Source organism: Bufo bufo, chromosome 2 (assembly GCF_905171765.1).
Source record: "Bufo bufo chromosome 2, aBufBuf1.1, whole genome shotgun sequence".
Taxonomy (NCBI): domain Eukaryota; kingdom Metazoa; phylum Chordata; class Amphibia; order Anura; family Bufonidae; genus Bufo; species Bufo bufo.
In genome coordinates, this window is record NC_053390.1 from 39,262,058 (window position 1) to 39,288,270 (window position 26,213).

The 26,213-nt window shown below is 44.7% G+C and overlaps 1 protein-coding gene across 3 annotated transcripts in view; it reads right to left on the reverse strand.

Moving 5' to 3' along the window:
- The window catches only part of WDR70 (WD repeat domain 70), a 234,086-nt gene that overhangs the window by 58,057 nt on the left and 149,816 nt on the right, over positions 1 to 26,213 (reverse strand). For all 3 annotated transcript variants that reach the window (XM_040420963.1, XM_040420961.1, XM_040420960.1), the window contains 3 exons: positions 22,368 to 22,467; positions 15,290 to 15,374; positions 9,935 to 10,073 (listed from right to left, as the gene is read on the reverse strand). In XM_040420963.1, coding sequence (XP_040276897.1) covers positions 9,935 to 10,073; positions 15,290 to 15,374; positions 22,368 to 22,467 — 324 coding nt within the window. The remainder of the gene's footprint in view (positions 1 to 9,934; positions 10,074 to 15,289; positions 15,375 to 22,367; positions 22,468 to 26,213) is intronic.

The following is a 26,213-nucleotide window of genomic DNA, read 5'->3' on the forward strand; positions in this document are numbered from 1 at the left end:
TGTTAAACACGGAGCGTGGCGCTGCCGCAAACATTCCCTCTCAGCTTCCACTACCCCTGAGGTTCACCAAAAGGCCAAGCCAAGCACCTGAACATGGCGGCGAGGCGCCTTCGACAAGAATGTGTGAAATGTCCGTGGACGGTTCTCCAGACGAGGCTTACAGTGGAAGGAAAGTCCTCAGTTCTATCCGACCCCATTACAAGTTTATATTCATAACCAGAGAAATATCAGTATGGAAGGGAAGGGTCTAAAGGGGTAAAAATGGCCTCTCCTAGGCAAACCGACTCCAAAAAATCCAAGACTTCCAATTTACCTGAAAAGCCACTTAAAAGGGATTTTCCGAGACTTTAATACTGATGACCTATCATCTGGATAGGTCAACAGTATCCGATTGGTGGGGTTCCAACACCCATGACCCCCGCTGATCCGCTGTTTGAGAAGGCACCGATACCCCTGTGAGCGCCGCAGCCTTCTCCGTGCTCAACCAGCACAGCGCCGTACATTGTACAGTGGCCATGCTTGGTATCGCACTCAGCCCCATTCACTTCTATGGGGTTGAGCTGCGCCCTAGGCCAAGTGGACGATGAATGTGACATCACTTGGCCTAGGGAAAGCTGAGAGAAATCCATGGCATTACTGCGAGCACCAAGTACCTTCTCAAATAGATGATCGCCAGGGGTCCCAGTTGTCAGACCCCAACCAATCAGATACTGATGACCTAGCCAGAGGACAGGTCATCAGTATAAAAGTCTCGGAAAACCCCTTTAAGGGTTAAGATGAAATCATCTAAAATATTTTACTAGGGATATATATATATAGCTATTATACAATATACACTTTATATCCTAATGGTCTTCATCCCAAATTTGGTACTACAGAGCCCCAGGGACGAGAGAAATAGTGACCAGAGGACGCAATGAGAACTGTGAATCAGCAGAAAATGCCACAAGATATGCACATTATATTAATAATGATTAAAATACGATAACATAATATAGTATAATGATAATAAAATCTAATAAAACATAATAATAAATAACATAATAGTATATTAAATTATACTATGTTTACCAACCTGTGGCTTTCCAGCTGTTGCAAAACTACAACTCCCAGCATGCCCTGATGGTTGAAGGCTGACGGGGCATGATGGGAGTTGCAGTACTGTACAATACTGTTGAGGCGCTGTGGATGGGGAGATGAGAGGCAGAGTGAAAAGCAGGGCCTCAGCAGTTACAGCTCCATTACTGTATAAAATGCAAGCTGCATCATTGATTGCTATGGACGACAAACAGCTTGTCCTTTAGACATCACATATAGGGAGACTATACTCTGAATCGCACAGGGAGAGGCAGATAGAGAAGCGCTGTAGTAAAAAAAAGCTGTGCTGTGAATGGTTGCTATGGGCAACAAACTGTTTGTCTTTCATAGAAACATAGAATGTGTCGGCAGATAAGTACCATTTGGCCCATCTAGTCTGCCCAATATACTGAATACTATGGATAGCCCCTGGCCCTATCTTATATGAAGGATAGCCTTATGCCTATCCCATGCATGCTTAAACTCCTTCACTGTATTTGCAGCTACCACTTCTGCAGGAAGGCTATTCCATGCATCCACTACTCTCTCAGTAAAGTAATACTTCCTTATATTACTTTTAAACCTTTGCCCCTCTAATTTAAAACTATGTCCTCTTGTGGTAGTTTTTCTTCTTTTAAATATGCTCTCCTCCTTTACCGAGTTGATTCCCTTTATGTATTTAGCAGTTTCTATCATATCCCCTCTGTCTCGTCTTTCTTCCAAGCTATACATGTTAAGGTCCTTTAAAGGGGTTATCTCACTTCGCCTTTTTATACTTACCTGCTGCCACCGCGCCGTTCACTTCCTGGATTCTGGCTGGGGGCGGGCTTCATCTTGATTGAAGTCTTCTCCCGGCCGCGCGCTGGACTGAACGCGCACGCCGCCGCACATGCGCCAAGGTGACTTATTTCTTTCTGTCCAGTATAGTACAGAGGCGGCGTTGGCGTGTTCGCAGCTCTGTACTATTCTGGCCGGGAAGAAGTCACCGTCGCGCATGCGCGGCAGCGTTCGGGACAGCGAGCGGCCCGGCCGGGAGAAAAGAAGGAGTCTTCTGCGCAAGCGCGGCCATCGGGATTCTGGAGAAGAGCGGTGGCCGTAACCAGGGGAGACCGAGTCACCTCACCCAGGCAGCGCTCCGTTGCTAGGGACGCACAGCGAGCCGCCCACCCCTCGTTCGTGATGCTGGCAAAAGCATAGTATTATTAAGAACCAGCGATCGTATATTCACTCTCACTTAAGGAGGGGGGCAAGTTCCTCCATCAGGTGGGTCACGAGGCAGTGTTCAATGTGGGCATAAGTGGATATAACATTAATGTAAACAACAGGTACATATTAAAAATCACTATACAGGGTACAAATTCATCATAGCATCACATGGATAATATATGTTCCCCACACAGAACTCAATATTCATCCCAAACGGTTGGAGTGCCTTCAATTCAGAAATCCACTTCAGTTCCTTCCTACGTAGGATTCGATCCCTGTCACCCCCCACGTCTCATTCTACCAACTGAGTCAATAATCCGGAACCGTGGATGATTGACCGAGTGTCCACGCTCTACAAAATGCTTTGCTACAGGCTTATCCACTTGGACCCTTCTAATGTTGCTCTTATGGGAGTTAATCCGTTCACGGGCCTCCATCGTGGTCTCACCTATATAGAGGAGGCCACAAGGGCACGTGATCATATACACCACGTCACGAGATCTACATGTGAAAAATTATTTTATTTTATAGGTTTTACTACTATAGGGGTGGGCAAAGGTATCTCCTTTCACCATATTGCCACAGTTGCAGCAGCCAAGGCAGTGATAACATCCCAACCTCCTTGGCGCCAGATACCTTTGTCCATCCCCTCGGGCATCCCCAATTTCCGTCTTCACCAACTTATCCCGTAAGTTAGCGCCTCTTTTGTACGCCATCATGGGGAAATTCTCAAATTCACCTATTGTAGGTAATCCTTTCTGTAGGATATGCCACTCCTTGCGTATAATGCATGCAATCTCCCCACTAAGGGCACCATAAGTGGACACAAAGGGAATACGTTTCTGATCCCTGCCTCTCTTCTTGCCTTGGAGCATGGACTCACGGTCAATGGCCCCCACCTTTTGTATCATTTTCTCCACTAGTTTATGTGGATAACCCCTATCTAGGAATTTCCTCCCCATCTCGTCGACTCTTGCATCAAACCGTTCCTCTCCAAATACCACCTGTCTTACCCTCAACAATTGGCTCCAAGGGAGTGACTCCACCATCCGACGGGGATGGTTACTATCAAATTTGAGCAAATTATTTCTATCAGTGGGCTTGTGATAGATATCTGTCGCGATTGCCCCATCCTTGATATATACCGTCACGTCTAAGAATTGTAATTCGACTGGAGAGACCGTCATGGTAAACTCTAGACCAGGTACCATATTGTTGAGGTGCTGAAAAAATTATTGCAATTCATCTCGGGTACCACCCCAGATCACAAAGATGTCGTCGATGTAGCGCCACCAACACCGAGCTCCCCCAAACAAGGTTGACCTATATATAAATTTGTCCTCCACCTCCGCCATGAAAATGTTGGCATAAGTGGGTGCCACGTTGGACCCCATGGCCACACCACGTTGTTGTTGGTAAAAGGTGTCCCCAAAGCGGAAATAATTCCGCCTCAGGACCACCTCGAGGAGTTGGAGGACAAACCTACGGCCACCTAGGGAGAGCCTGGTGCCGGCCAGGGCCACATCGACCACATCCAATCCAAATGCATGCTCAATACAAGTGTAGAGTGAGAGCACATCAAAGCTGACGAGAAGAGGGTGGGCGGGCAAACTCAGACACCTTAATTTCAACAAAAAGTGGCTGGTATCCCTAATATAGGAAGGGGCGCTGGTGGCATGGACACGTAACACCCTGTCAAGAAATACAGCCATGTTACTGAAAATTGACCCCCTGCCCGAAACAATCGGTCGGCCAGGGGGATCAACAAGGCTCTTATGAATTTTGGGGAGTACATTGAATAGGGGAGTAACATCCTTGTCGATGATGCCCTCCACTAGGGCATCGCCGATGATGCTCTCCAGGATACGCATAATGTCCCACTTGGGATCTTTCTGTAGCTCTATGTACACCTCTCGGTCACTCAGCTGTCTATGCACCTCCCGTTCATAGCCAATCGTGTCCGTCACCACCACCGCCCCTCCCTTGTCAGCCAGTTTAATGGTCAGGGTCTTATTCTGTTCCAATTGTTTCAGTGCCTCCCTCTCTCCCCTCGTCAGGTTCACAGAAGCACCCATCCCCCTTACCTTCCCTCAATCGGTCAATTTGGTGTGACACAATATCTATATAAAATAGTAATAGAAGAGATGGCACTCATAGATCTGGAGGACTGCTTAAACAAACTACTTTATTTCAGTTCAACTGTTGGTGATTCATATGTCACAATATTTAAAAAAATCATGGTATTAAAAAGTCATACAAGATACGTAAATTGTACAGAAATTAAAAAACAAATGAATAAAACATCACAAAAATGACGATTGAGATAAAAATCACTTGAGGTATGGATTAAGTAATTATCACATAGGTCAGACAGCGTATAGGCGCTTGGCATATCCACCACGATCAAAACTGGTTATCATTCACCGAAATAGAGTTCTCGATTAAATGGGCACCAAATATTCGGTGAGTATAATCGCCAATTCTTGATAGTATAATGCACTTATATACTTTTTCGATTCGATTGTTAGTTCAAGCGACTGAAAGAGTCAATATTTCATAGTAATGATTCTATGCAACAGTTCGTAGGCTAATCGAAATGTAAGTTATTCGGGAGTTCAGCTCTAGGTGGCGTCCCACCTATTATCGAGCTGTATTATTCCCTTACCTCCAACCTCAGAGTGCGGCTTATTCCTTTGATCTCCGCTCCTTCAGCGTCCCTCATGCTCGAATCCTGGCTTGCTCCGATCAAGGTGGAAATGGAACTGTATCACTCCAGGAAGTTAACGAGCACAGGTTTCTGTATGGGACGGATCAGTCTCTCAAAAGGTTATTGATAAGGAGGTGAAAGTGAAGATGTTCTGCATACGCCAGAATGGTGATATTGTGGGGTCCAGATTCCCTCCAGACGCATTTCGAAGTCCCAAAAAGGTACTGACTTCTTCCTCAGTGGTAACCTGGCTCCCACTGAACCACCTTTTTATATCCTCTTTCCTAATTGGATCCAGATGGTGCAGAATCCAGTTTTAGATCGGGATTCAAGTCACATGGTAACGAAGATCCGGCCCGGATCCTAACTGGATTCTGCACCATCTGGATCCAATTAGGAAAGAGGATATAAAAAGGTGGTTCAGTGGGAGCCAGGTTACCACTGAGGAAGAAGTCAGTACCTTTTTGAGACTTCGAAACGCGTCTGGGAGGAATCTGGACCCCACAATACCACCATTCTGGCGTATGCAGAACATCTTCACTTTCACCTCCTTATCAATAACCTTTTGAGAGACTGATCCGTCCCATACAGAAACCTGTGCTCGTTAACTTCCTGGAGTGATACAGTTCCATTTCCACCTTGATCGGAGCAAGCCAGGATTCGAGCATGAGGGACGCTGAAGGAGCGGAGATCAAAGGAATAAGCCGCACTCTGAGGTTGGAGGTAAGGGAATAATACAGCTCGATAATAGGTGGGACGCCACCTGGAGCTGAACTCCCGAATAACTTACATTTCGATTAGCCTACGAACTGTTGCATAGAATCATTACTATGAAATATCGACTCTTTCAGTCACTTGAACTAACAATCGAATCGAAAAAGTATATAAGTGCATTATACTATCAAGAATTGGCGATTATACTATCCGAATATTTGGTGCCCATTTAATCGAGAACTCTATTTCGGTGAATGATAACCAGTTTTGATCGTGGTGGATATGCCAAGCACCTATACGCTGTCTGACCTATGTGATAATTAGTTAATCCATACCTCAAGTAATTTTTATCCCAATCGTCATTTTTGTGATGTTTTATTCATTTGTTTTTTAATTTCTGTACAATTTACGTATCTTGTATGACTTTTTAATACCATGATTTTTTAAATATTGTGACATATGAATCACTAACAGTTGAACTGAAATAAAGTAGTTTGTTTAAGCAGTCCTCCAGATCTATGAGTGCCATCTCTTCTATTACTATTTTAAATCAACCCCCTGGTGTTTTGGAGTTAACACATAGATATTGAGCACCATCCCTCCCGACTGAGTAGTAGAGCCACCCCATTTTGAGAACCAATATCTATATAAGCCTCCACAACATGATTGTTGCGGGGAGGTGCAAAATCACTCTGAACACTTAAATCCAATGCTTTTAATGCAAAATCAACACCATCTCCAGTGTCAGATACCGGTCCCACCACATTCTCCCCCTTGGTAGAAAAGAAAGCTTTAAGTCTCAATAATCGATAAAAGCGATGTAAATCGAGTTCCAAATCGAACCAGTTTCTCCCCTGTCCAGGACAAAAGGACAAACCGCGTCCCAATACTTTCAGTTGATCACTGGTCAGAACATTTGCTGGAATATTTACAACCAGATTATTCACTACATCTGGTTGCGTCTCGTCGTCCTCCCCCTTGTTCCCCTTTTGGCTTTCTGATACGGTGGAGGTAGACTCTTTCCGGGGTCTGTGATGTTTCCTTCCCCCCCTATGGCACCGTAGCTTGCGCCGAGTAGCGGAGGTCCTAAAAAAGCTGTTTTGCTTACATCATCGGATGAATCGGAATCGCCAGTAGTGAAGCCAAACCGACTCTGGTCAAACTTCCTTCCCTTCTTTCTGCGTGGTCTATTCTGTGTTTGTTGCTGCCAATTATATACCTGGCCCACCTGATAGTCCTCCAAATCACGGTGCCATTCATCCCTCTGGATTTTCTCCACCTCTGTCTTATGCCGCTCTGTGTAACTTTTGATTTTCTCCATGAAAGCCGTAGCTTCCTCATTACTCAGTAATCCCTGAATTTGTGTGTCTAAGGCGATCATGGATTTTTTGACTCCCTCAATCTCCTGGCCGAGGAAGTCTATGTTCAGCAGCATCAGTTCAAATGCATGTTTGTTATTATTCATTTCAAATTTCTTCATTATTTGGGAATAGAGTTGGTCTGAGATGGGATCTCAATCCCCGAGGTATCCGCTGTGAGCAGTAATATTCCCTTAGGGTATTCAGGTGTAAGTCCATGGTGACCAATTTCTTGGACTCATGCTCAAATTCTCTCTTGAGCAGGTCTACAGATGGGGTGCTTAACGGGAGTCTGTCACCTCTATATGGCCATATACAGTGCTCACATGGCTCTGTAGCACACCTATACAGGACTGTAACGGTACCTTTGTTCTTTTCTTTAGACTTGCAACAGCAGGAAAAACTAAGTTTAATTCATATGCAAATGAGCACTCGCAAGTGCCCAGGGGCGGCGTTCACTGTGTAGGTGCCCAGGCTGCTCTGCCTTCTTTTCACTTTACTCCTCCCCAGCCTCTTCCTTTGCCCGCCCTCCAAGTCCGGACCGATCGATGAGGCAAGAGACTTGGAGGGCGGGCAAAGGCTGGGGAGGAGTAAAGTGAAAAGAAGGCAGAGCAACCTGGGCACCTACACAGTGAACGCCGCCCCTGGGCACTTGCGAGTGCTCATTTGCATATGAATTAAACTTTGTTTTTCCTGCTGGTGCAAGTCTACAGAAAAGAACAAAGGTACCGTTACAGTCCTGTATAGGTGTGCTACAGACCCATGTGAGCACTGTATATGGCCATATGGTGGTGACAGACTCCCTATTAAAAAAGATACATCCCCGCTGTCACCATTAATAAATCTCTGAATTTGTTCCTCTGTATATAAGCACGTATTCACATTAGCAGTATCGCTGACCTTACCAGATCCTGAGGTTCCTTAGATCTTTGAAGTTTCAAACCCCGGGGATGCCCGAGGGGATGGACAAAGGTATCTGGCGCCAAGGAGGTTGGGATGTTATCCCTGCCTTGGCTGCTGCAACTGTGGCAGTATGGTGAAAGGAGATACCTTTGCCCACCCCGTATAGTGGTAAAACCTATAAAATAAAATAATTTTTCACATGTAGATCTCGTGACGTGGTGTATATGATCACGTGCCCTTGTGGCCTCCTCTATATAGGTGAGACCACGATGGAGGCCCGTGAACGGATTAACTCCCATTAGAGCAACATTAGAAGGGCCCGAGCGGATAAGCCTGTAGCGAACTTGCCTGTAGCGAACTTGAATATACGATCGCCGGTCCTTAGGAATACGATGCTTTTGCCAGCGTCACGAACGAGGGGTGGGCGGTTCGCTGTGCGTCCCTAGCAACGGAGCGCTGCCTGGGTGAGGAGTGGGAGGCGGCTCGGCGGCACTGATGATCGCTAGGACAGGTTAGTCTGCGATCATGTGGTCAGTGACGGACACGTGAGTGAACGACTCCTCCTCCCCGGACATGCGCACTGGTTGCTGAGGGACGCGCTGGAAGCGTGCATCACGGAGGAATGTGTTCCATTGCGCTTCACTCTCCATATGGGAGGACACTTATATATATGGAAAGCAAATTTATATGTACACACTTGGATGCACTGTGGATAATCATTGTATTATGTCATCATGTAATTGGCCACGTCCGTATGGGGAGGCGTGGCTCACACTTTTTAAACAGGATCATTTGGGGATCACTTGGTGCTTGACAAAGGCTATGCTATAGCCGAAACGTAGCAATCTTTTAAACACGTTTTGCATGTAAGCAGTTCCCAATAAAGGGATTTTCACCGGACATGCTGCCTCCGTTATCACTTATTGGATACTACATTCAGGAGCCTCTATGGATCTAGGGCTCCAGGTAGGCTGCTGCATTCCGGATGACCGTAAGATCTGGCGAGTGCGACTCCATATTGATGTTTTTTTCTATCCAAAGGAATGGTCATCAGTCTTGGAAAACCCTTTTAACCACTTACTAGTCCCACAAGGGGAGATCTTTTGATCGCTTGAATAATACATTGTACTGCTTATGCAGTACAGTGCATTATAATGCCAGTGCTATACTGACAGGCATAAGCAGGCTGTGACAGAGAGGTGCAGGCTGATACAGATATACTTAGTTAGTCCCCAGGCTGCCATGCAAAGATATCATCACACCGCAATCTCATTTGCGGACTAGTGATGGGAGACAGAGGTAATCCCCTCCATCTAAACTTAGCTGCCATAGTCGCTATTGATGATGACATCTAAGAGGTTAAACAGCCTGGACTGTTATAGCAGAAGTCTGGCTGTCATGTGAGAGCCGAGCCGCTGTAGCTCTTAGACTATACTGTCTTAAAAAGGTGGCGACCTAGCCCAAGGCTTGTTCGTGATCGCCGTATTCGGGGGGCACTAATGGGCTAAAAAACGGTGGATGTCGTCTTTACCTCTCTAATTGGGCCAAAGACAACAAAGAACATTTCCAGGTAAGAAATAACATTAGAAAATATTTAAAAAGATGGATGAACACATGAGTAGTGTTGAGCGAACTTCTGTTTTAAGTTCGGCGTCTAAAGTTCGGCTTCCGGTTAGCGGAGAATCCCGATATGGATTCCGAATTCCGTTGTGGTCCGTGGTAGCGGAATCAATAATGGCCGATTATTGATTCCGCTACCACGGACCACAACGGAATTCGGAATCCATATCGGGATTCTCCGCTAACCGGAAGCCGAACTTTAGACGCCGAACTTAAAACAGAAGTTTGCTCAACACTACACATGAGCAATGCTGGGTATGTAATCTAGTATAATAATAGATAACAGAATATAATAATCATAATATAATAAACAATAACATAATAGATAAATAAAAAAATAATAACTCACGGCGTCTGTGACAGCGATTTCATAAACCTTCTTGAAATCAACCATGTCGAAGAAGAACAGTTTGCCACTGCCTTCTCCTTTTTTAACTGAAACCCCCGTTAACAGGAGTTTATCATCGGGGCTGAAACAGCAATCAGTCCTATAGGGAAGTGAGAATGAACGGAAGAATAAACACAGTAGATATAACCTGTAATATTATTACACTCCAGACACCCAGGGCCCTCTTCTCGTGGTGACTCCACCGTCACCACCTCCTCAGGCAGACAGATTCTTACAGGAAAGAATCCGATTCTCTGTTGGTGGAGAAACCTTCTTTCCTCTAGACATAGAAGGAAGGTAGGGAGGAAAGAATGAAGGAACAAACCGGGAGGAAGGAAGGAAAACAGGAAGAAATAACGGCTGTGTCTAAAGTCCATGCGCCGTAAGGACCTTGTGAGGTAACAGGGTCAAGTACCATTTTAAAGTTACTTTGGATTTGAAGCAGCCGCAGGATATGGTGGAACTAATGATTACTCATGCTATTCATGGTGCTTACGGTGAGTCGTATGGTCAGGGATGGCGGCTTCCAATGTCATGTGACCCTGTGATGTCACGAGGTCCTTATGGTGCATGGAGTTTAGACACTACTAAGTAACAAATGGAGGAAGGAAGGAATGGAAGAAGGAAGAAAGGCAGGAAGGAATAAAGGGAGGAAGGAAAGAAGGAATGAATAAAGAGTAAGGAAGGGAGGAAGGAAAAAAAGAAGAAATAAAGGGAAGGAAGGAAGGGCGGAAAGAAGAGATGAATAAAGAGTAAGGAAGGAAGGAAGAACGGTAGGAAGGAAGAAAAACAGGAAAGAAGACAGGAAGGAAGGATGGGAAAAAGGGATCAATTTAGTGTAAAGAAGGAAGTAAGAAAGGGAGAAAGGAAAACAGGAAGGAATAAAGGGAAGAAGGAAGGAACAAATGGAGGAAGGGATAAATAAAGAGTAAGGAAGGAAGGAAGGAAGGAAGAAAGAGAGGGGGGAAGAAAGGGAGGAAGGAAAGAAAACAGGAAGGAATACAGGGAAGAAAAAAGGAAGACAGGAAGAAAGGAATAAAGAAAGGCTCCATTCAGACGTCTGCAAATGGGTCCACATCCGTTCCGCAATATCGGGAACGGGTGCGGACCCATTCATTCTCAATGGTCAGAACGGGATGCGGAGAGCACACTATGTGCTCTCCGCATCTGCATTTCCGTAGCGCAGCCCCGAACTTTCGGGCTGCGGCTCCTCAAAAAAAATAGAACATGTCCTATTCTTGTCCGCAATTGCGGACAATAATAGGCAGTTCTATGGGGGTGCCGGCCGGGTGTATTGCGGATCCGCAATACACCACGGACGTGTGAATAGACCCTAAATGGAGGAAGGAGGGAATAAAGGGAGGAATAAGAGGAAGGAAGGAATAAAAAGAGGGAGATAAGGAGGTATAAACGAATCAGCAAGGAAGGGAATTAAGGAATGGATGAAGGAAAGAATGCAGAAAAGAAGGAAATGTAGGAAGGAAGGAATAAATGAATGAAACGAAGAATGAACAAAACAATTTATGAGGGAGTGGAAAGAAGTAAGGTATGAACGAACAACTGAATGATTACATGCACCATCACCACAGCTCAGTTACTGGTAATGAACCATGTATAAAGCTGCAACTCAATAAATCCGGAACATTCACACAAAGGTCCACTTGTACCTCCTTTCTATTCTACAGTATGGGTGGTGCACAATCCTCACAAGCAGAAGAGGAAGAAGAATAGGCAGCACTCAGCACTGAAGCTCAATACATGGGTTACACACGGCTGGGGGCAGTATGCCTACTTTCACATGCAGCAGCGGCGACGGCCGTTTCGCGCACAATCGCGCTTCGTCAGGCCCCTACGTCGGCACGTAACCCCGTGCTGCCTTCTTATCTCATAGGCGTCACGTTGTCATGGATACAATAGCAACCCGGCGCAAGACAGGCAGGTAAGTTTATAAAAAAAATTGTGTAAAGTACAAAAACATGAAATACAAAACAATACCTTATAAAAACACGCTCAAATCATTACGGTCATTAAGACCCCAGAGCGTATTATCCACCGGGCCTCCTTTTGCAACAATTGGCGATGCCGATCGCCGCCCTGAGATGGAACAGGCCCTATTTCAAGTCCTGCACATCTGAGTGTTTCTCCATTCCCTCCGTGCACTTCTTGTACATGTGCAATCACCCTCCGTTCTTATAGGGTTAAAGTGCTCTCTAATAAGCACCTTATGGTCTCGCCTATGTGAAAACGACCACAGGCACAAATCAACACAGGTGCTTCTACAGGTGAGGACACCGTCCACTCTCTGACCAATTCCACCTGTATCTGGGAATCTTTTTTTGGGAGTTAAAGCTGCAAAATGAGCATCTACCGCACTTAGAATTACAGCCTCTCCTGCAACCAAGTTCTCCTTTTCTCTTCTGAAAACCTGCCCCTGACTATTTAGTCTCGAATTGTGCGACTCCTTCTAAAGGTTATTAAAGGCTTTTCATTCATCTGATCCATAAGACTAGCATCTTTTTTTAGGACATCCCAATTCTTAAATATGGCCGCTTGTATGGAGTCAGCCATTGGACTAAATTGAAACGAAAACGTACATCTCTTTTTCTCATCGTGCCCCTTTACATAAACTCTCTGTTTTCCTTTTACGTTTTTGTGTTTATTTCCAAAAACCCGGCTCTATCCATCGTTTCTTCTAACAATTTCCCGGGGTGACCCCTATCCAATAGGCGACACTTTAATTCTAGGGCTTGTTTGTCATATCCCTCTTTTTCACTAGTCTCACAAACTGTCCATATGACATTATAGGGATGAAAACTGTTGTAGCGGAGTAGGGAGCTGGTCGCCGTGGGTTTGCGAAATCCCTCCGTGACCAACGTAACGGAGACCAAACGCAGCCAAATTGATGCATTCTGAACGGATTCTTATCCATTCAGAATGCATTGGGGCTGAACTGATCCGTTTTGGGGCCGCTTGTGAGATCCCTGAAACGGATCTCACAAGCGGACCCAGTGTGAAAGTAGCCTTATTTCATCACGGAGCTGCCTCAATGCCTCTTTAACATCATATTCTTTGGTCATTAAGACCACATTTCCTCCCTTGTCGGCCGTGTCAAGACCCTTCAGGCGTATCGCCCGAAGGGGCAGCAGGAAGTCAAGAGCCTTTATACGCGCATTCCACATCTTGCGGGAGTGGCGGCGGTTCTGGTAGTCGTGAAGCATGTTGGCAGAAGTGTCACTTTTTGTGAATTTATACAAGAGTCCTTGATGTTTATTCTTGCCAATAATGTGTTTAAATTTGGTAATGTCTGGTATAGGCAAAAAGTAGGTACTGCGATGGGAACTCCGGTCTCTTGCACATTTGCAAATATTTATTTAGCTAGATTAGAGGATAAGTGCGTCTTTTCAACCAGCAACCCATATGTGGGCAACGTAAAACTGCTTTTACGCTTTGTTGACGATGTTTTCCTAATCTGGTCGGGAACTGAGTCCCAATGTGAAGATTCTGTGCATTATTTAAATGAAAGTAATGACGTGGGCATGAAGTTCTCCATGAATTTTGGGGGGATTGCGCTTAGAATTTTTGGATGTGTCTGTTGGGGTGCGGGGTGGGGAGCTGGTCATGGAGGGATTTCGCAAACCCACAGCGACCTTACTCCGCTACAACCGTTTTCATCCCTATAATGTCATATGGACAGTTTGTGAGACTAGTGAAAAAGAGGGATATGACAAACAAGCCCTAGAATTAAAGTGTCACCTATTGGATAGGTGTTATCCCGGGAAATTGTTAGAAGAAACGATGGATAGAGCCGGGATTTTGGAAATAAACACAAAAACGTAAAAGGAAAACAGAGAGTTTATGTGAAGGGCCATCATGAGAAAAAGAGATATACGTTTTCGTTTCAATTTAGTCCAATGGCTCCATACGAGCGGCCATATTTAGGAATTGGGATATCCTAAAAAAAAGATGCTAGTCTTATGGATCAGATGAATGAAAAGCCTTTAATAACCTTTAGAAGAAGTCGCACAATTCGAGACAAAATAGTCAGGAGCAGGTTTTCAGAAGAGAAAAGGAGAACTCGGTTGCAGGAGAGGCTGTAATTCTAAGTGCGGTAGATGCTCATTTTGCAGCTTTAACCCCCAAAAAAAGATTCCCAGATACAGGTGGAATTGGTCAGAGAGTGGACGGTGTCCTCACCTGTAGAAGCACCTGTGTGGTCTATGTGATGATTTGTGCCTGTGGTCGTTTTCACATAGGCGAGACCATAAGGTGCTTATTTGAGAGAATTAGAGAGCACTTTAACCCTATAAGAACTGAGGGTGATTGCACATGTACAAGAAGTGCACGGAGGGAATGTAGAAACTCTCGGATGTGCAGGACTTGAAATAGTGCCTGTTCCATCGCCAGTTGTTGCAAAAGGAGGCCAGGTGGATAATACGCTCTGGGGCCCTGGGTCCTTTGGGTCTTAATAACCGTAATGATTTGAGTGTGTTTTTACAAGGTATTGTTTTGTATTTCATGTTTTTGTACTTTACACAAGTTTTTTTTTTATAAACTTACCTTCCTGTCTTGCGCCGGGTTGCTATTGTATCCATGACAACGTGACGCCTATGAGATAAGAAGGCAGCACGGGGTTACGTGCCGATGCAGGGGCCTGATGAAGCGCGATTGTGCGCGAAACGGCCGTCGCCGCTGCTGCATGTGAAAGTAGTCGTACTGCCCCCAGCCGTGTGTAACCCATGTATTGAGCTTCAGTGCTGAGTGCTGCCTATTCTTCTTCCTCTTCTGGGTCAGTTACTGGTAACTTCACAGCCCTACATACAGTACTGCGGCCCTCCAGCTGTTGCAAAACTACAACTCCCAGTATGCCTCAACAGCCTACAGCAGGGCATTGTGGGAGTTGTAGTTTTACAACAGCTGGAGGGCTGCAGGTTGAGCATGAGGCACCATAATAGAGGCTGAAGGTGTCCAGTCTGTGAATACACTGGTATTATACTGCAGAATTTCCCATTAGACACAAGAGGCAGGTGTCTATGTTGTCTCTGCTGTAAGGGCAAATGCACACATGATGGAGACGATATATTGTAGAGGATAACTGTACAGCTCCATAATATGAGGCCAAGCCTCAGACATCAGTGATCATCACTGGCAAAGGTCCTATGACCTCCCCCCCATCACTAGGGCAAAGTGGCAGCTGAGAAGGGAAAGCGAGGCAGCAGTGGATCTCCCATCAGCTCCACTTGTTTTTTTTTTTGCTCATTGATGGGCAATTTACCCATCGTAGACATCTCCACACAGGGGCAGGGGCTGAACACTTACATTGGGAAAAAGTTGGGCAATCCGGAGGCCACGTGAAGAGGCTTCTTAAAGTTTCTCATGTCCCATGTTTTCAAAGTGTCGTCTCCTGAAATGCAGAGGAAAAATCCTTCACTATCAGAACAGATCCTAATCATAACAATAATGAGGCTACGTTCAGCATAATCTGAGAGCAACACCTAGAGCAGGGATCAGCAATCTCTGGCACTCGAACTATGGTGAAACGACAACACTTGCTTGGTTGTTCTTCTCAGGACTCCCAAAGAGATGAACAAAGCATGCTGGGAACTGTAGTTTCACCACAGATGGAGCGCTGGAAGTTGCCGATCCAGAGAGACTCTACTTCTAAACATGATTTTCCCTTTACATCTACAGTCTTGACCAAAAGTTTTAAGACTGACATAAGTTTTGGTTTCCACACACTTTGCTGCTTCAGTGTTTTTGGATCCAGATGTTTCTGTGGTAACTGAAGTATAATTATAAGCATTTCGTTATTTTTTTTAACAAATCCATCAAATTTCTGCAAAGACTCAATATTTCCGGTGTTGACCCTTCCCTTCTGCAGTCCGCCCTGCATGCTGGATATCAGCTTCTGGGCCAAACCCTGACTGATGACAACCCATTCTTACCTAATCAGTGCTTGGAGTTTATCATAATTTCTGTATTTTTGTTTTGTTCACCCGTTTTTTGATGATTGACCACAAGTTCTCAGTGGGATCTGGCATCTGGTGAGTTTACTGGCTATGGACCCAAAACTTCCAAGTTTTGCTCACCGAGCTACTTTTGCCTGGTAACATGGTCTCCATCATGCTGGAAAAAGCAATGTTCATCACACTGCTCCTGGATGGTTGTGAGAAGTTTCTCCTGGAGGAGGTTTTGATCTCATTCTTGATTCATGGCAGTGTCCTTAGACAAATCTGTGAGAGTGCCACTCCGCTGGATGAGAAGCAACCCTACACATAAATGGTCTCAGGAGGCTTTACTGTTGGCATGACAAAGGACTCATGGTAGCGTCACCCTTTTATCTCCAGGCAATCATTTTTCCAGATGTCCCAAACAGTCTCTGAAGTCCCCGGTCCTCGACAGTCCAATCCCTGTACTACCTGCAAAATGTCCAGAAGCAACTTCTCCCAATGTCCAGAAGCAATTTGAGGATGTCCAATGCTATTTCCAGCATGATGAAGGCTACTTCACAAGGCAAAAGTGATAACTAAGGGGCTCGGTGAACAAAACATTGAAATTTTGGGTCCATAGCCAGGAAACCCCTCATATCTCAATCCCATTGAGAACCTGAGGTCAATCCTCAAAAAGCAGGAGGACAAACAAAAACACCGAAATTGTGATAAACTCTGAGCACTGATTAGGGAAGACTAGGTTGTCATCTGTCAGGATTTGGCCCATTAGCTGATATCCAGCATGTTGGGGAATTGCACACGTCCTGAAATGGAAGGTCAACACTGGAAATATTGAGTCTTTGCAGAAACTTTAGGGATTTGTCAATAAAAGCTATAAAAGTTATGAACTGCTTATAATTGTATTTAAGTTACCATAGAAACATTTGACAAAAAGATCCAAAAACACTGAAGCAGTAAACTGGGTAAAAACCAAAATTTGTGCCAGTTTCAAAACCCTTGGCCATGACTGTACCTAAAATGTTTTGCATTTTTGCAGGTGCTTTACTTTTCTTATCTTGTACCGATCTTCAGTCAAATCCAATACACCATTCACAGCCAGAGCTGCATGCAAAAATCAGTGATGAGCTTCTAGCAGTATGATCTCATGTATCCCGGAAGCCCCTTTGTTGGTCCAGGGACTGTATTATGCATGCTGTGATTTTGCATTCTGAGATATGAAGTGTTTTAGCCGGTTGCAGTACACTAGGTTCACGCGTGTCAGCTAGCAGAACTTTGAATACAGCTCTATATGTACTGTAAGTATAAAACGTGTTCGGCTCAGTTCACACCTGTTTTAGAGGTTCCATCAGTAGTTCTGTCAGATTTGATGGAAAGATTAGCACAGTATGCAGCATTATTCTTAGCAAAAATGACAGAAACCACAAAGGACCCAAATGTAGGCCAATAGGACCCGTTGTATGATGCATCACCTTGATTTCTTTGTCATGTTCCTCATTCCTGGAACCGTCTTTGCAGTGAGTTTGGGGCATTAATCTGCTGAAAAGGGGCAATACCATTAGGGGGCATCACTGCCATGAATAGGGGTACTGTACAATGGTTAAGAAGGTGGTACAGGTCACATACACATGATGCCAGAAACCAAGGTTTCCAGCAGAACATTTCCCACAGCATCACACTGCATCTGCTGCCTTACCCTCTTACCACAATTCACCTGGTGCCATCACTTCATTAGGTAAGTGACACACACACACCAGGCCGTCCACATGATGTAACGTGATTCATCAGACCAGGCTGTCTTCTTCCCATAGTGCATCTGGTGCCATCTCTTCCCAAGGTCAGTGACACCTTCGTCTGTCCACATGATGTAACGTGATTCATCAGACCAGGCTGTCTTCTTCCCATAGTGCATCTGGTGCCATCTCTTCCCAAGGTCAGTGACACCTCCGTCTGTCCACATGATGTAACGTGATTCATCAGACCAGGCTGTCTTCTTCCCATAGTGCATCTAGTGCCATCTCTTCCCAAGGTCAGTGACACCTCCGTCTGTCCACATGATGTAACGTGATTCGTCAGACCAGGCCGTCTTGTTCCCATAGTGCATCTGGTGCCATCTCTTCCCAAGTTCAGTGACACCTTCGTCTGTCCACATGATGTAACGTGATTCATCAGACCAGGCCGTCTTCTTCCCATAGTGCATCTGGTGCCATCTTTTCCCAAGGTCAGTGACACCTCCGTCTGTCCACATGATGTAATGTGATTCATCAGACCAGGCTGTCTTCTTCCCATAGTGCATCTGGTGCCATCCCTGATAAGTGACGCACGCATACAACCATCCGCGTGATGTAGCATGATATAAAAGCCCAGTGTACCTGGTGCCATCTCTTTCCCAGGTAAGTGACAAACACGAACCTGGCTGTCCACATGATGTAATGTGATTCATCAGACCAGGCCGCCTTCTTCTCATAGTGCCTCTGGCGTCATCACCAATAAGTGACCCACACAGCCCTCCACACAACAATCCACATGATGTAACGTGCTTCATCAGACCTGGACGCTTTCTTCCCATAGTGCATTTGGTGCCATTTCTACCGCATGATAGGCACTCTGACCAGTCTGCAGGCCCATACACAGCAAGCAGCAATGTCCTATGTGTTCTGACACCTTTCTATCATTGCCCGCAGAAACGTTGTCGGCAGATTGCTCTACAGTAGGTCTTCTGTCAGATCAGACCAGACGGGCGAGACTTCACCCCCTACACACATCAATGAGAACTGGGTGACCATGACCCATGACTGGTTCTCCTTGATGGGCCACTGTTGGTAGGTACTAACCGCTACATACTGGAGGCACCTCATTAGACCAGCCATTATGGAGATGTTCTGTAGCTCAGATCCCTCCTCTTGACCAATTTTCCTTAATGTTATGGCATAATGGTGTATATGTCCAGAGGTTTCGCCCCTCTGTACATCAGTACATGTGTGCACTACATGAGATATAATAGAAACTTTGGCGAGGACTTGGACTGTTGCGGTCCCTTTAACCCTTTCTCGCACCCTGTGCCTGGAAAGCATCATGCGTACAGGGAGTCATGTCCCCTCTCTGCACACTTAGCAGGTGTCTTACAGTAAAACTCAATGTACATCTGGCTTACTTGGTCTCCTTCCAGATAACTACTCAAAGCTGGATTTACGCTACCTTGCCGCTCACTTTTTGGACCGAATACAAATGAGTCATCAAACTACCGTCAAAACACATTATGAAAAAAACAAAACTACAGAAAACTTCCCCGGATGTAACGAATCTCCGAGGTCTCCGACCAATAATTCTTCCTAAGCTCCTTAGATATGAGACATTCGCCAGGAACATGGAAGCCCGTCCTCATCTGTGGGCCTGGAGGAAATGGATTTCCGTTTTGATGCTATTCATCAAGGAGTGATAATTCCATAATACCGCCATACACGGCATGAAATCAGATATATAACGCACGTTGTGAGATTGGACATCTGGCGAAAAGCCTGACGAAAATGAGCGCAACGTGTAAAAACATCGACAATCTGCTCAAAGAGCAAATCTGGAAAATGCTTCATTTCCGCGCACGTATAATAACAAATTTTGGCAGATCGAACTTGCGCTCTGTGTGTTGACTGCTTATAATATCACTCGTAACCCCTACACTGTAATAACACGTAGAGGGAGCTGCATAGAGCCTAGGAACTGATGTACACTTAGGGCGCAGAGATGAGGCAGGCTCAGGAGCTGAGTCCATGCCATCGCCTGTGGGTGCTGGCTGTATAATACCCTTGCTCTGACTGTTAGTCCCAGAGATAACACTCAGCGGATTAATTGCTTAGATGCCATAGTCGATACTGATCAATGCATCCAAATGGTCAGAGGAAGGAAGGAGGATCACCTGGCTGTAACAAGCCTACAAATTACAACAGGCCCGCCATGTACGGAAGCCTATTAGGCCCCTGCCCTTACTGTAGCTAACAAAATACACTGCAATACAGAAGTATTGCAAGGTATTCTATGGGCCAGCAGAGTATCGTGGGTTCAAGATCTCACTGAGAATAGGCCATTTTTTCTTTTAAAAAAAGGAAAATAAAAATATTAGGAAAAATATGAAAAATTAAAATGAAGTAAAAATAAACAATAAAAAAATTAATAAATCACTTTTTCAATTTCAAACGCCTTCACGTTCGTAAAAAAGAAAGAAAGAAGAAATGTATAAAAACAAAAAATTATACATAACTGATAATGTTGTGTCTGTAACAACCCATAAAATTATCAAATAATTTATCTTGAACAATAAAAAATTAATCAAAAAGTCATACATGCAGGAAAAGGGCTCCAATGCAAACAACAACTTGTCCTGCAAGAAACACAGTTATGTCAAAAAAAGAAAAAGAAAAAAATCTGGGTCTTTGAAAGCAGAGACAGAAAAAACTAATTATTATTATTATTATTGTTTTAAAAGGAGGTTTTCATTGCATAAAAGGACGGGATATTGTCTCTGTAGTGCAACCTAAATGTATGTAATGTATGTTATATATTTTTTTTTACAGGGGGTTTTTCCCCAAAAATTCCCACCCAGTTGTATGTCCACAAGAAGAGCCCGGACCCGAGAGCTCTGTCTGCCAGAAATCTGAAGGGGCTGCGAACTGTAAAGGGAAGTGCTCACCTCCTCCCAATATCTGATGCTTTTATCTTATTATTTCTGACATACGGAGTCTAAAAGGTATTCATCACCTAAAGTGTTTTCCAACTCCTACACAATAATGGCTGGTGAGTTACTTCACTGCTGCTACAATTTATAGAAAATGGTCAGCTTCCAACACAATCTTCTCTACTGCAATGTGATCAGCATACTGCAGCAGAATAGTGAGCGCAGCTCTGGAGTACAATATAGGATGTAACTCAGGATCAGTACAGGATAAGTAATGTATGTACACAGTGACTGCATAAGCAGAATAGTGAGTGCAGCTCTGGAATATATTACAGGATGTAACTCAGGATCAGTATAGGATAAGTAATGTATGTACACAGTGACTGCAACAGCAGAATAGTGAGTGCAGCTCTGGAGTATAATACAGGATGTAACTGAGGATCAGTACAGGATAAGTAATGTAATGTACACAGTGACTGCACCAGCAGAATAGTGAGTGCAGCTCTGGAGTATAACACAGGATGTAACTCAGGATCAGTACAGGATAAGTAATGTATGTACACAGTGACTTCACCAGCAGAATAGTGAGTGCAGCTCTGGAGTATAATACAGGATGTAACTCAGGATCCGTACAGGATAAGTAATGTATGTACACAGTGACTCCACCGGCAGAATAGTGAGTGCAGCTCTGGAGTATAATACAGGATGTAACTCAGGATCAGTACAGGATAAGTAATGTAATGTATGTACATGGTGACTCCACCAGCAGAATAGTGAGTGCCGCTCTGGAGTATAATACAGGATGTAACTCAGGATCAGTACAGGATAAGTAATGTAATGTATGTACACAGTGACTCCACCAGCAGAATAGTGAGTGCCGCTCTGGAGTATAATACAGGATGTAACTCAGGATCAGTACAGGATAAGTAATGTATGTACACAGTGACTCCACCAGCAGAATAGTGAGTGCAGCTCTGGAGTATAATACAGGATGTAACTCAGGATCAGTACAGGACAAGTTACACAATATATGAACACTGTTACTTGAACGTATACCCTGTATGTAAATTATATATAAAACCGTGCTTTACCACATGATAGCCCCAGACATGTGTAAGGCTTCTTTCACACTAGCGTTCCATTTTGTTCCCATTCATTGTCAATGGCGACAAAACCTAACGGAACAGAACGGAGCGCTCCAAAATGCATTCTGTTCCGTTTGGTTGCGTTCTCATACCGGAGAACAAACCGCAGTATGCCGCGGTTTTCTCTCCGTCATGGGATGTGGAGCAAAATGGATCCGTCCTGGCACACAATGTAAGTCAATGGGAACGGATCAGTTTTCTCTGATACAATGTGACAGAATAGAAAACGGATCCGTCCCCCATTGACTTTCAATGGAGTTCATGACGGATCCGTCTTGCCTATGTTACAGATAATACAACCGGATCCATTCACAACAGATGCAGACGGTTGTATTATCAGTAACGGAAGCGTTTTTGCTGAATCCTGCCGGGTCGAGCAAAAACGCTGGTGTGAAAATAGCCGTACATCAGTCTTCACAATGTCACATCAAGACATAATAGTGATTGTTAACTTTTTGCAGAGATTTCAGTAAACTGTGACATTCCAATCCCTTAATCTGGGACAGTACGGTCTGCAGTCTCAACAGAAAACCCGCTCCTGCCCAAGAGAACGGCAGCGCACCCAGTGTGAATGAGGGCAATGCAGTTCTCTGACCATAGGATACAATGGGATGACAACAGTATATATAACCTACCTCCGCGTGTGGCTATTACAGTACCGCCATAAGAGAAAGCAATGCAGGAAGTGTCAGTGCCCGGCGCATGAGCCTGCCGGCAGTGGAATTTTGTGTGGACCTGATAAAAAAAAAAAAAGGAACAGAAACATTACTTAATATAAAGTTTCTCTACTAACAACCATTAAAAACATTTTTGTGATTAATAGGCGTCTCAGGCGTCGGATCTCCAACGGTCTAACAGTTAGGCCTCCTGCACACGAACGTGTGCTGCCCCTTGCCGTATTGTGGACCGCATATGCGGATCTGCAATACACGGGCGCCGTTCCGTGGGCATTCCGCATCATGGATGCGGACCCGTTCACTTCAATGGGTACGCAAATCCGGAGATGCGGAATGGTGCGGAACGGAAGCACAGAACGGAAAACCACGGAAGTACTACGGAGTGCTTTCGTGGGGTTTCGTCCTGTGCTTCCGTTCCGCAAAAAGATAGAACATGTCCTATATTTTTGCAGAACGGGCGGATCGCGGACTCATTAAAGCGAATGGGTCCGCGATCCGCTGCCCCACTGACAGTGTTCGTGCATTGCGGACCGCAGCACGGCCACGGGGCGCACACGTTCGTGTGCAGGAGGCCTTATCCCCTCTCAAGTTGATAACTTGGCCTAACCAGAATATCCCTTTAAGTAAAAGAAGAAAATCATACAACCGACCCCATTTCGTATGTTGGGCTGATCACCAATGGTCCCGCTTCCGTCAACTGTTACTTTTGCCGACAGAAGCCGCAGCCAGACTGAAATTTCCTCTGGAGTGGCCACTCAGATCCATGAGAGACCCTTGTCTACTAGTGGCCCTATTCTGGCTCATAAAGTGGGGTCCTCAGTGGATATGACATCCATATGTCCCAATAAGGTGGAAAAACAAACCCTTTAACCCTATAAAATAAACTAAAAAGTCAAGATGGAAAGAGTTATTGTGACTGAGAAACTGGACGTGGGACCACTGCCAGAAAATCCTTTAACCTGATTCTGGAACATTTCAATTTCAAGAAAATTAAAATCTATGGTTCCCCTAAAAAAAAAAAAAGGCACTGGTTTAATATTCATATATCAACTGTTTTCTGACATGAGAACAAAAAGTTTACCATCATCAGCCGAAGTGTAAGTGAGAAACAGCAGACGGCAGCAGGGCGGCGAGAGGAGCGAGGGACGTGATGGCTCTCCCGCCGTACGTGCGTCCTTCGGCCCCTCACACATTCACAACATGTTATTAAGAGCCTTTTCCAGGAATGAGGATTAAGACAATAAAAAATGGAAGACGGACGAGGACCATTTACGACCGTGCGAGAAGAACAGCAGAGCGCAGTGACACGGGGCCATTAATGGCACTTGTAGGGAACCATGAGTTATAACATCTAACAAACCCCTTTCCTTCTCAGTAACACGTACATTCATTACATGATTACAGAGGTTTATACATGTACAGTCGTGGCCAAAAGTTTTGAGAATGACACAAATATTAGTTTTCACAAAGTTTGCTGCTAAACTGCTTTTAGATCTTTGTTTCAGTAGTTTCTGTGATGTAGTGAAATATAATTACACGCACTTCATACGTTTCAAAGGCTTTTATCGGCAATTACATGACATTTATGCAAAGAGTCAGTATTTGCAGTGTTGGCCCTTCTTTTTCAGGACCTCTGCAATTCGACTGCGCATGCTCTCAATCAACTTCTGGGCCAATTCCTGACTGATAGCAACCCATTCTTTCATAATCACTTCTTGGAGTTTGTCAGAATTAGTGGGTTTTTGTTTTTCCACCCGCCTCTTGAGGATTGACCACAAGTTCTCAATGGGATTAAGATCTGGGGAGTTTCCAGGCCATGGACCCAAAATGTCAACGTTTTGGTCCCCGAGCCACTTAGTTATCACTTTTGCCTTATGGCACGGTGCTCCATCGTGCTGGAAAATGCATTGTTCTTCACCAAACTGTTGTTGGATTGTTGGAAGAAGTTGCTGTTGGAGGGTGTTTTGGTGCCATTCTTTATTCATGGCTGTGTTTTTGGGCAAAATTGTGAGTGAGCCCACTCCCTTGGATGAGAAGCAACCCCACACGTGAATGGTCTCAGGATGCTTTACTGTTGGCATGACACAGGACTGATGGTAGCGCTCACCTTTTCTTCTCCGGACAAGCCTTTTTCCAAATGCCCCAAACAATCGGAAAGAGGCTTCATCGGAGAATATGACTTTGCCCCAGTCCTCAGCAGTCCATTCACCATACTTTCTGCAGAAGATCAATCTGTCCCTGATGTTTTTTTTGGAGAGAAGTGGCTTCTTTGCTGCCCTTCTTGACACCAGGCCATCTTCCAAAAGTCTTCGCCTCACTGTGCGTGCAGATGCGCTCACACCTGCCTGCTGCCATTCCTGAGCAAGCTCTGCACTGGTGGCACTCCGATCCCGCAGCTGAATCCTCTTTAGGAGACGATCCTGGCGCTTGCTGGACTTTCTTGGACGCCCTGAAGCCTTCTTAACAAGAATTGAACCTCTTCCCTTGAAGTTCTTGATGATCCTATAAATTATTGATTGAGGTGCAATCTTAGTAGCCAGAATATCCTTGCCTGTGAAGCCATTTTTATGCAACACAATGATGGCTGCACGCGTTTCTTTGCAGGTCACCATGGTTAACAATGGAAGAACAATGATTTCAAGCATCACCCTCCTTTTAACATGTCAAGTCTGACATTTTAACCCAATCAGCCTGACATAATGATCTCCAGCCTTGTGCTCGTCAACATTCTCATCTGAGTTAACAAGACGATTACTGAGATGATCTCAGCAGGTCCTTTAATGACAGCAATGAATGCAGTGGAAAGGTTTTTTGGGGATTAAGTTAATTTTCATGGCAAAGAAGGACTATGCAATGCATCTGATCACTCTTCATAACATTCTGGAGTATATGCAAATTGCTATTATAAAAACGTAAGCAGCAACTTTTCCAATTTCCAATGTTTATGTAATTCTCAAAACTTTTGGCCACGACTGTACAGCCCTCAAATTCCTGTAATCCGGCACCTGAAATTGTAATTGTAACTTCTGTCACCCTCTAGTTATCCAGCGTATGTCGTAATCTGTCATCTATGCAAAAAGTCTGGTTAAAAATAAACCTTCTACTGTTTTCAGTATACAGCTCCTACACACAGCTTTGCGTGGCCATGGTTACAGACTACAAAGAGGCCAGGTGTAGTCTGATCCTCCAGTCTTGTGTTACTCATTCTGTTCTCTTTTCTTGATAAGCTGTACATGGCAAAAAGGAAGGTACATGAATGCAGGATCAGATTGAACAGGGTCTGCGTGTGGTCCGTAAAGACACATAAATCTGCAGAGGAGCTGTAGACACAAAACGGTAGACCATTTCCAGAACATCAAGGCTCCACGTGATGGTGTCCCGGACTGTGGTATTGACTTTGCTTTCTGATTTCCCCCTATTCACTGCAGTTGCCATAAAGTACATACACCTTCAACTGTTTGAGGAGCAGCTTACCAAGCACAGCGCCATCCACTGAATAGTGGATGTGCTTGGTATTGCAGTTCATAATAGCCCACACATACAGTACAGACCAAAAGTTTGGACACACCTTCTCATTCAAAGAGTTTTCTTTATTTTCATGACTATGAAGGCATCAAAACTATGAATTAACACATGTGGAATTATATACATAACAAACAAGTGTGAAACAACTGAAAATATGTCATATTCTAGGTTCTTCAAAGTAGCCACCTTTTGATTTGATTACTGCTTTGCACACTCTTGGCATTCTCTTGATGAGCTTCAAGAGGTAGTCCCCTGAAATGGTCTTCCAACAGTCTTGAA